General features: G+C 40.3%; 1 protein-coding gene across 2 annotated transcripts; it reads right to left on the bottom strand.

The window, feature by feature from the left end:
* Nucleotides 1–518: 518 nt before the first annotated feature.
* On the bottom strand, nt 519–9,805 carry LOC118212872 (heat shock factor protein 1-like). 2 transcript variants are annotated; one of them, XM_035391307.1, is made up of 14 exons: nt 9,351–9,805; nt 8,242–8,350; nt 7,728–7,864; nt 6,676–6,800; nt 5,948–6,023; nt 5,735–5,796; nt 5,198–5,294; nt 4,687–4,820; nt 4,395–4,589; nt 3,261–3,338; nt 1,837–1,942; nt 1,533–1,592; nt 1,339–1,390; nt 519–916 (listed from the first exon to the last, which is right to left on the bottom strand). In XM_035391307.1, exons 1-14 carry the CDS (start codon nt 9,465–9,467, stop codon nt 756–758), a joined length of 1,509 nt encoding a protein of 502 aa, XP_035247198.1. In that variant the 5' UTR covers nt 9,468–9,805; the 3' UTR covers nt 519–755. The 2 variants fall into 2 exon arrangements, with proteins under 2 accessions (XP_035247198.1, XP_035247206.1); XM_035391315.1 differs by lacking the exon at nt 3,261–3,338.
* Between the last annotated feature and the right edge of the window lie 4,628 nt (nt 9,806–14,433).

The following is a 14,433-nucleotide window of genomic DNA, read 5'->3' as shown; positions in this document are numbered from 1 at the left end:
ACAAAAATGGAAGCCAATTAAAAAAAAAACGTCAAAATTATATCATGTGTTTACAGTGCCATCGGAAATTATTCAGATATTTCAGTTTTTTATTTTTAAATTTTTTTTTTTTTTTAAATAAATTTGCAAAAATTTCTAAAAACCTGTTTTCACTTAGTCATTATGGAGTATTGTGTGCAGATTGATGAGAATAAAAATGAATTGAATCAATTTTAGAATAAGGTGGTAACCAGTGGTGTAGGTTTCGTTTGAACATTGGGGGGCGGACACATTAAGCTGGGGGTCTGGGGGGTCCTCCCCCAGGAAATTTTGAGCGTCAAACACTTAATTTCCTGCATTCTGGTGAATTTGTGCCTTTTCTGCATCAATTTATGGTGGAAATGCTTCTTTCATGTTTTTATTGAGGGGGACAAATGCACGTGTTAAATATTGAGGGGGACGTATCCCCTGCGTCCCCCCCGAAATCTACACCTATGGCGGTAACGTAACAAAATGTGGAAAAAGTGAACGGGTCTGAATACTTTCCGAAGACACTGTATTTTGGTTGGTGGTGAACCAAAATCCTTAACAGAGATCAAACTAATTTCACAGATTAAATGAATGTAGCTGCAAGCTACCCCCAGAGATAAATATTGCTTCGAAGATATAAAAATGTAATGAGAGGTGTCTAGCAAATAACAAAAAATGAGTAGAAAAACAGTTTTACATCCAATTGTTAAAAAAAATAAGAGAGGTTGTCTGCCTTTGTCTAGCTTTTAGCCACTGTTTGAGTGGAGTGATGTGCTGGGGTCTGTTTCTTCTGCATTGCCACAGAAGGCCTCTTCCTCCAGCAGGACAGGCGGCTCATCCCTGGTGCAGTCAGGGATGATCAGGTCATCCAGAACGGGCTGGGCTGTGTATTGAACCAGCTGTTTCCCTGCAAAACACATAGCGTCTGATGAAATTAGGGCTGTTACTGGTAGAACACATTTGCACACACATCTTTTACATTTTTCTTAGTCTGTAATCATGAGAATAATCCCCTGGGAACAGGCACTACACGGTAGATTAACAAATGCCAGGATCAACCAACAAAAAAACTACATAGCCACCTGTGACTGCAGACTTAAAAATGCCATAAAGCATGAAGTGTGTCAATACCATGAGTTACAAATTCAGACAGCCGGACCTTTGTAATAAGCAGGCCATAAATGCTTATAAAGTGCAGTAAGCGATGATGAATGTCTATCCTATCTGCACCATCTGGCACTACATGTTACCCTAAATCAATGGCTTAATAAAAGTGGCATCATTAGAACAGAAACCATAATGAGTGTATAATAAAAGATGCACTCTGACCAGAGTTCTCGCCCATCTCTGCCTCCGGGTCCTGCATGAGCAAGTCTTGAAACTGAAGAGAGAAGGGTTTGAAGATATGAGGTTTAAATAGTCATTTGCTCTGAGCTGAAAGGAAACCATAAGCATCATAACATAAAAAAGCTATTTGACAGGCAAGGCTGACAAATAAAATTGACTATTCTCTCCTCACTCACACTTGAAAGGCTGGTGTCCAGATCTGGAAGGCTGAATTCTTTGTCTGAGGGACTAAACATCTAAAAGAAATCATAAAATCATTTAAACACACAGGAAATGATATACAGCATTTCAAATCAAGTTCCATTCTTCAACCAATGCTACACTTGCTTGAATGTGTCAACAACAAAATAAAGAAAAAGGACCACAGCCACTATACTAACTGCCCCAACAAGCCTTCTGAGCTCGTTTTTTTTAGATTTCCCCCCACTTTATAGCATTTTTTTATTGTTTCATTCGAAAAAGATAAATGCCATTACTCACCTCAAAAAGGGATGAAGAGTCAAAATTGATTGCCTGGCTGTTCAGGATTGTTTGTAGGTTATCCAGACCAGAGTCAATATGCTCCACATGCTCGTTCAGCTCATTCCTGGAACAGAGACCACAGTGTTAACAGGAAACACAGCATTTTAGATACAGCTGGAATAAGGCAGTAAATGCCTCTCTCTCTGCACACAAGGAAAGGAAGCAACGTGTATGTCTACAAACCATCATTCTCAGCAATTACCCACCATATTACAAGGCAGTGTGTTTATCAAGATATAGGCTACTTAAGTAGAAATTTCATAAAAGCTGTACATGCATATGTTTTTGTAGTCCATTGTTTTTGTCATGTTGTGGCTAAACAAGTTTCCCCTCTCTGGGATAAATAAAGTATCAATCAATCGAGATGTTATATTGCTGCGTGGATATTTGCCAAAGTCATTTTGGGCCAGGAATAGCTCCAGTGAATGTCAGCTGTAGGCTACAACTGATATAAATGACACGTACTGGGGCTGGCCTGGGACAGCCACCATAGGGGGAGAGAAAAGGGGGGGGGAAGAAGAAAGTTTTAGCTCTCATATGTTTGTTTGGACATTCGGATGCGTTTGTCTGCATAGCAGATGAAAAGCTCATTACATTTCCAAAAAGCCTATTCTGACTGTGTGGATTTCCTGATTACTGATGCAGAATAAAACAGTCTGCCTACTAGCAGGGGTAGCTGTATGGACGGAGCTCTTCAGACTTCAACAGCTGACCATCAGTTGCCATACTGTAAATAATCAACTTCTTTCTTTTGAAATGTTTTTGGCCGAGATGGTGTGGTGTATTCTAATGTTATGGTTAAAATTTAGCTAACTGCAAAACACGAACACACACTTGTTTTTTCGTGTCTCAGCAGGTGTGAATGCGAAATGTTCGCTGACAAATTTTATGCATTTTCATCACTCTTATTTGTTATGTCCCTGGTGAATGGGCTTTCACACCCCAAGTAAATACGGAAACCTTGCTTTTTAGGCTATTCAAACATCTGGTGTACTGTATTTTCTCAGTTACATCCTTTCATATTACATTTCATTTGTAGCCTTCCTATTTTTGTTTCACTTTTTGTACACAACCATTTGTCTCATTGCCATAACGTCATGGTGCTTTATGTTCTACACCCTCTTCTTTAATAATTCACTGCTGCATTTAGTAGCAGGAGATGACCCATCAAAAACCAGCTAATTAACAGATTGGGCACAAATGTTTTGACTGTGTCTTGCTCTTCATTAGACATTTAAAAGGCTAAATACGCTAGTCTAGACTGTATGGGACAGCAAATATATCATTAACAACTTGCACCTTTCCATGATGAAAGATGCATTTCCGGCCCAGGCTAGGTTATCCAGTGCTTTTATAATTTTGGGCATATACAAATTTCTAACCATGGGTGCACTCTGGCATGAAGGGGTGATGAGGGAGGACTGGGGACAACACAACAGACCTCTGACATCTGGGAAGAACTGAAAGACAGAAACACAAAAAGGCACTAGGAACACCAAGGGACATTTTGAAACTCCAGTTCTTTCTGCTCGTGGCATCATTGCTATGCCGATGACAGGCAGCTTTTCTTTCCCATTTCCTCCCTCCATCATCTAAGTTGAGGCACGTATCTCTGCATGCCTGCCCACATGAAGCTCGACCTGTGGGCTCCCAGTAGTTTGATGCTTCAATCACTATCAACTGGGGATGGGGTTTAACTGACTAGCCATTTACACGTTTATAAATGTGGTAAACGGAGTCCTTACGAACAAGCCTAGTCTCCCCATTAGTAGGGATCCACAACCCAAAGCTTAGCCAATTAGCCTGGCATTACCAGTGTGCCCACCTCATCAGTGCCCTCTGAGCACCTTTTTTCTGCTGAGGGTGCAACTGTGAATCGACTCAGAACCCGTCTCTCACCGGAGCATGTGGACATGATTATATCCCTCATCAAAACTGGATCGTTTGTTTGAGTGAACTCAAAAAGGACGTGAGCATGTGATTTTACCAGACTGGTTTGCTTTTTTCTTGTGGATTGCATCACATTTCTCAGGTATTGTTGTCTCATGTCATTGTTCCAGCTGAAATATAGGCTTTTTTGTAGTGTTTTTAAATGGTAAAAAAACTCTCAATCCACAATTTTAGAAATAATATTTGAAAGTGTACCACAATTGAAGAATTGACTTTGTGGCCAACCTGCTCTCTCAGCGAGGCCCAATTTTCTTTCAACTACCTATTCATACACTATTTTAACACAAATGAATTATTGACCATATTACTGAATATAATTTTGATGAATCAAGTAAACTCAGCTATGACATCTCAATGGTGCCCAGAGCACACTGGCCAACAGTGCATACCTACTTCATGCCATTGACATTACAGTGAGAGCAGAAATACATGGTAAGAACTTCAAACAGGATGTTAGACCATTTGTTAGATGTAGAAATCCAGCATGCGTACAAAATTATGGGCGAACAAGCACCCTCCCGGCAAGAAAATCAAATCAAGCCATGGCAGCCAGGTCCTCCACTTACTTGTCCAGACAAGCCATGTTGAGACAATTTTGGCTGTCATCAGGCAGGGGTGGGATTACAGGGATTGGCTGGGATTGGCTTGCTGGGACTGGCTTGCTCTCCTGCAGTATGGAGTCGATGAAGGTGGAGGGAGATAAAGGGCTTTCCTCAGCGATGGCCACGCCCACGGGGCCCACTTCCTCCACTAGGGGGATTCTACAGGCAGATGGCCCAATGCAAATTTCGGTATTGCAAGACATGCCAATAAAATGGAAGACAGTTATCACTATTAATATTTGATTTCAGCACTTACATCTCCTCTGTCCACCTACTGGTTGCCTCAGTGGGACTTAATTGTGCCAGGTCAGTAATGTCAGAGATGGTTGGTCCCGACTGTACAGGTTCAGATGTGAGGAGGGCTTCTCCTGTGAGCGGTGAGGAGGCAGCCTGTAAATGACCAAACACCAGTAAGATCACAAAACAGTGAGGTCTGCCTGCATTGTCATTGCTAGTCATAATCTTAACCAATCATATTCAGTCTTTGCATGCATTCTCCTGGATGACACAGCACACATAAGCACACTATTAACGCAGGAAAACTGCACAGAAGAATATAAAGTTTATATGCATGTCAATTGTGTCATACGATTAAAAAAAAAAACAAATGCACACAAATGCCGTCAGTCAAAACAAGACAGATACACACGCACAAAGCTACTCACATAAAGATAACCTGAGTTCCCATAACACAGAAAAAACCGAAACAAGAAAAATGAAGGGAAGCAATCATCACTGACTGTCCCTTTTCTTAAGGGTTTACTCACAGAGAAGGCAGAAGAACCTGGCAAGGGTTCGAGAGAGAGCTGCCGACTGTACTTCGGCAGGGAGTGGGCTGAGCTGCTGTCGCCCAGCATCAGAGGACTGTGATGAAGCAGAGACAAAGACAGTATCAACACCAGCCATATTACCTTATGCCACTTTGCTCAGAGTACAGGCACACTTTGCTTTCCATAATTCCCTGTCAGGCTACCTTCTTCCAGTTCCATTAGTTTCAATGTCTGAATAAATCTTACCTCTTCACCTCAGCTGATACCTGAAAAGCGTTATGATGTGCAATGGCAGCCACTCACCAGCCAGGTGAGTCTTACACATGGGGGGGGGGGGGGGGGGGGGGTTGCTTACTGCCATATTAAGCGTTTTAAGATCCATGAATGGGCTTAACCCTTTTATGGTGTTTCCCATAAAAGATCTCGGAGAAGCAAAGCAAACGAATTTGAGAGCGGTGAATTAATCTGCCATGAAGGAATGTCAAGCAGAGTATATTTTCCTTATTTTGAATTCTGTCTTCTCAAAAGACTTACATTTTTCTCTTCAGTCCCAGAAGTCCTTTGGACTGTGCCAGTGAAATTAAGAACTGAATGACCTGTGGGGGGGTGGCACTGAAAATATTAGTCCACTTGCATTCCAAGAGCAGATTTTCAGCACTGAAAAGAAGGCTGAGATTCCAAGGATCACAATCATAACTGAAATCACAGAAATATTCATTTCTACACAACACTTAAAAAAAAAAGTACCTTGTTGACAACTTTCTGTTGCTGAGCATGCTTTTGTCTCAGGGTGGCTATCTCTTTCCACAGTGCCTCATTTTCACTGTGAAAACAACAGAGACATTACAAACACACCAAACAGCAGCTTTCAATACACTGTAAAGAACTGACGGTAATTATTTACATTAAGATATAATTTAATTTCCCACAGCACTGTACATCCTAAGCCATGTATGGACTGTTTGAGTTAACAATCCAATTTCAACAGAGTGACTGAGAAAGAGTGAGAGCACAGGGAAGGGGGACATATCCACCATTTTTTTATTTTTCCATTTCCAAAAAAATGAATTAACATTGCATACATTTATAGTAAGTTAAGGTTAACATTTTTGCCATATTGCTTAAGATATTTGAAACCAGCCTTGGTTCAGAATTACAGTATATACTGAAGTTATTGAGATATGGCAATAAAATAATTAAACTGAGATGGAGAATGAATAAGAGAGCAACCACAAGGTGGTTCCGCTTCTAGAGGAGACACTGCCAATACAAGGTAATGAACTCCAACTGCTTCAGGACATTACTGCTGCATGACTGTATAATATCTGAATTTTTTAACGGCACTAATTGTCCAGACATGTCTCTTCATACACTGTTTATTACAAGTGTAAAGGAGAGTTGGGCCTCTAAAACAGGATTGGAAAACCATGTGCTGATCCGGGATCACCTCATGCCAGGATCTGTCTTTAACTCACTGCTTCATGGCAATGATTTTGGAATCCATGCTTTCCTGCTTTCCCTTCATGGACTTGGCGCTGCTCAGTAATTTGCTGATATCATCCTGGCCGAGCCTGACGTCCTCATGTTTCACATTGGAGACCTGAGGAAGGACAAAGGAAGCATATAGGAAATATACAGGAAATATATATAAATGCATTTTGTTTCCCAAAATAAACAAAACTTTAATGAAAAATAAAATGTTGAGCAACATTTTGTAAGATGTGGGGGTTCTTTAGTGTATTATTATAAAGGAAAAAATAGAAAAATGAAACAAGGCCTCTAACTACACCAATAATATCAAGCTTAAAGGTGCAGTATGTAAGTTTGTTATATGAACACTTTGTTCATATTTGGTTAAATTTCTTTCACATCCCGACAAATATCAATGAATTACAAGGTCTAAGAAAAAAATCTAGTTTCTCTGACTGCCCCAGTCTCTGAAAACAGCCACTCTAAATTTCACCGTGCCTGAATCTTAATCACCAATCAGAACAGTTGTCTGCCCTGCCTCCTGTTGTGTTTTGCATTGCTGCCAGAACAAACAGGGCAGGTGGGGCTACGGCTACACAGATAAGAGCAGAGCAGAGGTAATGATACCTAGACCTCCCCAAATGATGAGAAACTCCTATTGACATCAAGACACACAAATAATGAAAGCAAAGACATTTTTCAAGTAAAATCAAACAAACAACAAACTGACACACTGCACCTTTAATGAGCAGAACTGTTTTGCTCCTACCGCCCTTTGACACTTGGGTAACTGCAGTGCGCTTTGTGGTTATTTCACGTATGAATATAACAAACCTAACTTTTTTTTTTTTTTTAAGTAAGGTTTGTTATATTTCTATACAACACCCATGAATAATTTCCACAACTGCTGATCTTTGACATTATTAATCCTGAGTTTTAAAAAAAGGAAAAACAGAGTGAACTTTCAATTAATCTGCAGTAAAAAACAAAAGTAGACTGAAGAGGGGACCGAGTAACTGGAAAGAGGAAGGTGAAGGCGAGGTGCTGCTGCACGCACATTGGTGACTTTGCGTTTGATGTTTTCCAGCAGGTACTCCTGACCTCTGATAAAGTAAGGATGCTGAAATTCTGTGTCTTCTTTATCTGGCTTCAACAGGCCACCCTGCTCAATATGGACAACTTTGCGGAAGCCATCTATTAAAAATAAACAGAATTATTAATTGTAAGAAATGGCAAAAAAAGAAGTTTTAAGAAAAGTACATACAAAGTGTAAAAACAAAGCATATTTGTTAATATACAAAACAAAGGATACAAAGGAAAAAAAATACCTAACACGGGCAGTTGATATAGTGAAGCCAATCTATACTTAAAGTCATAGATAGCACAATAAATTTGTGTGACTCAAACTGAGAGCAAATTGTCACAACAACGTAGCCATATTCCTCTGTTAGCCACAAGCCAGAAAAAAAAGAAAAAAAAAACTAAACAGGAATATGACATATTCCAAAACACCCATAAACAAAACAATAAGGAAATCAAAAGATGTGAACTAATGTGAGCATATTACTCACACATATTGAGCTGTCGGACAAAACTGGCCATGTTATTATGCTTGAAGTATTTGGGCAATACTTCCTTGGAGAATCTGGCTTGGTCAAACACGTGGAATGTTGTCCCACTCTGTGAAAAGGAAAAATGTAAGAATTACACTTTAATAAAATAATAAAACAACTGGCTAAAATGAATACGTTAGTAAAAGTTATTGTACGATTTTACAGCGGGTTATTAACACGCATCTTTGCTAAATGTAACTGAATTTACAAAAATATGTTGCAGAACAACACACAACCAAGCCATATAGGCCCAATCTCCTTGCACAGTTCATAGCGTTTATACCATCGATGATATGATGACTACAACTGGGCTATATATGGTTCAAATGAGGTGAGAGTGCGATGTGCCAGCGAATGTAATCGCTGACACTGTAAAACTAAATCCCAATGCAGTGGACAGAGATTAACGGTTTATTTTCCTAAGGTGTGCTATGTAACGATAGCCCGAAACATAACAGACACATATAAACATAAAAAACATACACACAAGCACAGCACAAATGATCCTTTTCTTTGTTTTCATCAGGAAATGTATTAGTTTAGAAACAGCTGCATTCCAACATTGGATAACTTGCAATATGTCTTCTGAGGCACCATTTGTTAATAATTTGAAACTGAATTCGTCACTTGTCAAAATGCCATTGGCTAGTTAACACTGGTAGTTACCTGGCTAGCTAGCTTGAGTATCACTTTAGAGCACTCTCAGGGCACCACATAGTTTGTAAACGATAATTATGTTGGAGTAACGCTGAATGAGCTTCGCTAGCATGCTATCATCTTTACGGCATTTAAATGCAAATCACTTGTACACAACTTAGTAACTGTGTATAGTTCAATGAACCTGTTCGTGTTGAACATTACAATTTCATTTTTTGCTTTCTGGCTAATATAATGGGCAAAAACCTGTGCTCTGTGCTGAAGGGTAACTAAAAGACTACTGGGTAGCTACTTCGCAAAGCACAGTTAGTTAGCTAGCTAGCTACCTAGCGAGCCAGTCTTCCTCAAATACGTTCAGATATTCTAGCGTTAGCTCACTGACGTTATAATGATACTACACTGACACTTACCTGACTCCAGCAGATGAGCGAATCTGTGTCCGGATCCTCCACCAATGTCCAAAGTTTAATGAGGAAAGCGGGGACATTCGCTGAATTTTGTAAAATCCCACTGGAGGTGCCCTCCATATCTAGCAATAACGTTAGAAATAACACAGTAAGAAAGTTACAAAGTTGAACCGAGGGGGCTAAACCCCAATAAAAACAAACGGCAAAATTTAGAAACAACAAGAAAGTCTCAGGTTCACTGACAGTTTGCAACACTATGTTCTCTTTTTGAAGTAAATATTGTTCCTTTTCGTCATGTACACACGATTTACTCCAATTAAATTTAGTGGCTGTTTGTTGCAAACGCTAAATACTCGAATTTTGATAGCAAAGCGGCATGTTTACAAACTACGTAGAACCGAGCAAAAAATATGCTATCCCACGGTCTAGTCGCGTTTTTGTGACATCACTTTCGCCTTTCAAGTAGAGAAGGAAGTCCGTTTAACCCACTGAACCCATTGGTTGAACCCAATGAGAGGTTGAACCACTGAACTCTATACGCTTCACGGTTGAACCTTCCACGTGTACACATCTTTAACAGTCTCTGGTCCACATGCCCTGAACCGCTTGAACCTATTCGATTACGCTTTCACAACAACGATTCGTATTGAATGAATGAATAAATGAATATAATAACAACAATAATAATAATAATAATAATAATAATAATAATAATAGAATGTAAACGGGCGTGATTTAAACATTGCGTTATGAAACAGTAGTATCTGGCCCCGTGTCAACTGCAAAAAAAACAGTTTTAAGTTCGACCTAGGTTCGATCTCAATTTCCTACTCTGAAGCTGCGTCGCGCACTACAAGATTCAGATTGCAAAACATTTCGAGAAAAATTAGAGTGAAAGTATTTTGGCAATCTGAAGAATCATACTGTATTTAGAAAAATATTGCACTTTTTCAGCTTCTGCCACAAGGGCCGCCCCATGGGACAGTGACTGACCTGCAGTGCTAGTTTCAGCCAATACTGCTCTCTAGTGGTATGATCACTGAAATATCCTCTGTCAATTTGCGAGTACAGACAAATGCTCCTGAATTGTATACTGCGAACTGTCTTCTTTATACTCTGCCATCCAGAGTTATACACACAGCTGGCAGGAGTTCATGTGGCTGGCGGTGAGCTTCTGTCCCATGGGGAGGCTCTGTGCATGGCCATGGTGGTGATGTTTTGGGGCTTTAGAGTAGGAGGGGCAGATGTTCATGGGATGGCTGTATCCCTCGTGCCCATGCACACGCAGAAAGATTACCTTTCGGACACCTCTTACTTCTGTGTTGTCCTCTTCCACTTAGAAACAAACAAATAACTTCATGAAAGCAAGGAGGGGGATCACTGCGCATCGGTTAGATACACTGATACGGTGCTTCTCAGAAATGATGGCAAACTGAAATAAGGGAATAAGTCTGGAGCTCATGGATATATAGCTTTTATTGCAAACGCAATGCAAACTGACTAACATTTCGACATGTCTTCATTAGAGTTGACTCTGATTAAAGCATCATTATTGTATACGTTCACTGGGTAAAGGTGTGTGTATGTGTGTGTGTGAATGTGTGTGTGTCTTGACAGCAAAATCAACTCTCCAACTCTGAAAAAACAACAATCCAGCTCAAAAACAAACCAACAAAATAAGATAAATCAACAGCAGGCTGTATGGAACCCTTCAGAACAGGTATCTTGGAAGAAGTGAAACCTGTCATATAGAATACATCCCTATCTTTAACTGAATTACAGTTTTTTAGCGTGACTGATCTTCCAGCCTCCCTAGGCTTTCCTTTCTACTGGAACTTGTGATCAGATCGGGGAGTGAGGCCATACATTCAGAGAAATTGTTTTTGAGGCAACAGCCACTAAATTCTTCAAAAAAAAATTCCCTCACTTTTTCCCATTTTGTTCATGTGTAATTAGCAATTATATTATGCGTTCACATAACTGCTATGACTTATGCACATCACACATGCACTATCAATAAATATACTTCCCCACAAAACAGCTGCTAATTTCCACACAACAAACCACACAGTACATAGGCGGTACATAGAAATGGCCATTCCTAACTGAGGGCAAGTGGTAACCTGTAGCACCCTAGTGAGTAGCTAGGGGGGGCTAATGTAGCGGTAAACTGAGGAATTGAACCTCAGTGGGATGAAGTACAGTGGGTCTCACTGCTACAGACTTCAGACTGGTACTTATACAGCCCAGACATGAACCAGATATGACTAGGCTATAGGGGTAAGCCTGTACTTGTGACAAGTTGCTATGCTGACTGAGCTACTTGGAAGCCTCCAGACCCTCTTTTTTCCCTGATTATACAATATCTGAATAATGCAGTGTCTAATTTATTCAATCCATCTTTTCTTCCTTGCTTTAATTCATTCATTTGCATCCCAACGTATAAACAGTTGTAACATATCTTAAGCCAGTCATGGTATTTGATTCATGTCCTCACTCATTTTTCGCTGCGTGCCAAATAAGCATTACCCTTCGAAAATCCTCAATGATGCGTTGAAAGCAACATCCATGCTTATTTCAAGTCCCTGTTTCCTCTTCGTTTTTGGACTCACCAGGCCAACAGACTTCCAAACCGTTTCCGAAGACTCTCACTCCAGAGAGGGATAAACTGTGGAGCTGTCAGGATGTCAGTCTAACTAGACATCAGGGAGGAAGTGCCTGAACATGAACTCAGTTCCAGGAGACACCTTGTCACAGAGGTGACATAAATCAAAGATTCTTCACCTGTCATAGTGCACAGACAAGGCACTATCTAGCATGAAGTGTCCTGCCTCCTCTCTCCTCTGGTAAAGATGTTTCAGTTTAACCCATATCCGCCTTGATCCTCAGCATTGTCACCAAAGCCTGACAAACCTCTCCTGCAGCAACAGAAGTGTGTTCAGAGCTTTTTTTAATTTTTCAATTTGAATGTGAACCTGGGTGATGAGATCTTTCACAAAAAATCTTGTAAGGGTGATCATATTTTCATGTTAGGCTATTGGCCTATACTGTATAGTCTTTTTCTGCTTTCTACAGGCTTTCTACATGAACCATGCCACACTGGTGTGTAAATCACTTGTAAATGGCCATGTAGCCTGAAATGGCTTCTGTACAAATTAGTTTTGTGCTGTTTACTTTGGCTTAGAAACATGTTGAAATATTAGTGGCCTTGAGGTGACCCTTCATATAAAGATGATGATAGCAAAAATTCATTTTTGAACCATGTAAAACACAGTTGAAACAATACCTACTTTTAGCGAGTACATGCGTTGATAGGGTATGCAGCGCTAATATTTAATTTATTACAGAGTACAAATTCAATTTTTTTACGTCATTAAATTTGAGTCACTTGCAGCATTACAAGCTGTATACATCCCTGCTGTATGACCGCCTCCCCATCCAATCAGGTCTCCAGGTCCCCTTAGTATGAACATTCTGGCTCAGTGCTGGTGCAGCCCCACAGAGAAACTCCCTTAAGACACAAGGCATCTGTCTCAGATTGATGACTCGCTACTATTGAATATCAATGATCTGTAGCAGTCTCGTTCTGATGACCTGCCACTGTCCCTTTCTAATGTTTTGCTGCTGTCTCAGACGAATGAACAGGGCTGTCTCCCACTGATTACCTACTGTCGTCTCACATGGATGACCTGCAGCATCCGAGAGGCTGAGAGCGAGGAGGCTTCCTACCAGGAGGTGGAGCTGATGGAAGCTTGACACCGAATTCAGTACACCTAGCTATTGGCTTCCTTGATCCGAGGGCTCCCAGAAAGACACTATACAGTTCAGTTTTCATCACCTCATTCTCTGTGATACGGGGGTGGGAGAGATGATTTGTTATACATAGTAATTTTCTTTTCCTGACTAGTGTATATATCTTTCTTTTGCTACAGAAAAAGTTGGAGAGAATGGGCCAGATGTCAGTACATGGAAAACATTTGTTTTAGGTTTTCTCAAGCATGTTCAACTCTCTCTTCAAGCCAATCATGTACCCTGGAGCCCCTGTTTTTGTGTGGATGCAGAGTACTCCAGAGTACAGGATTATACAGAACTATTTACTCGGCTATTTACCTTACCTATTTACAACCTCTGTCTGTCGGCAGCAATTTGCATGACTAATATGTGAATAAAACTTTATAGGTAAATATAATGTTAAAGTCCTTGAAGTATTTTAGTAGCAGCTACATCGTTCTTAAAACAGGCACCACAAAAGTGGAATGTGCTTAAACAACGGATGAAAAAAGTGGTACCAAACAGCCGTTTAGTTTATCCTGCAAGCCAACGACAAAAGTATCCTGTCTCTTAATAATGGAAGATAGATACTATAGCTACAGCTATAGCTGAACATTATTCTCATTCACAAAACTAATGTTTGCTGAACTTGCCCAGAAACCTCAATGTATCAGTTAGACTCTTCCTTGCATGTTTTATTCAGCTGTATAATTTAATATATTAGCTAGCTAATATTTCTGTCTCAAAAATCATATCATATATCATCCTCATATATCATATCATATATCATATCATATAATGGTACAGTAGCCAAAGTAAAATCTGATGCAAATGTATCACACTTTAAAAATTGGTAGTCCCCTGCATATTAGCCTGAAATACAACAGAAAGTCACAGGACAAGGCAATTTAGGCTTTGTCTGTGTGGATTTAGCTTCCTCGTTGCTAAGCCCGTTACTAGGAAGTACAGGGAGAATGAGGAAAACACTTTTAGAGCATAAAAAGAGGCCGCTTCCTGTACCTAGACTGAAAGGTAGCCTGTGGCCTCTATTTAGGGGCCTTGCTGGATGGAAGTTTTTTTTTCCTCCCCAATGTTTTTTCCATGTGGTGGGAAGAATGAGCGAAGACACATTTTGGAACTAAAAGTCCTGGCTCCTTTCGGAGAACAGCTTCCTACTCAGCTCTGCGTGGCCTCAGTACTGAGACTTAACTATGCAGAGGCACTCAATTCAGTAGCTGCAGTGGGAGGAAGGGAGATGGAGAAGAATGGCAGTCAGACACACACTGCAAGCAGCCAAGTTTTCAGGAAAATGGAG

The sequence above is a fragment of the Anguilla anguilla genome, chromosome 1, assembly GCF_013347855.1.
Source record: "Anguilla anguilla isolate fAngAng1 chromosome 1, fAngAng1.pri, whole genome shotgun sequence".
In the NCBI taxonomy this organism is placed as follows: domain Eukaryota; kingdom Metazoa; phylum Chordata; class Actinopteri; order Anguilliformes; family Anguillidae; genus Anguilla; species Anguilla anguilla.
This window is presented reverse-complemented; position numbering and strand designations above follow the sequence as displayed.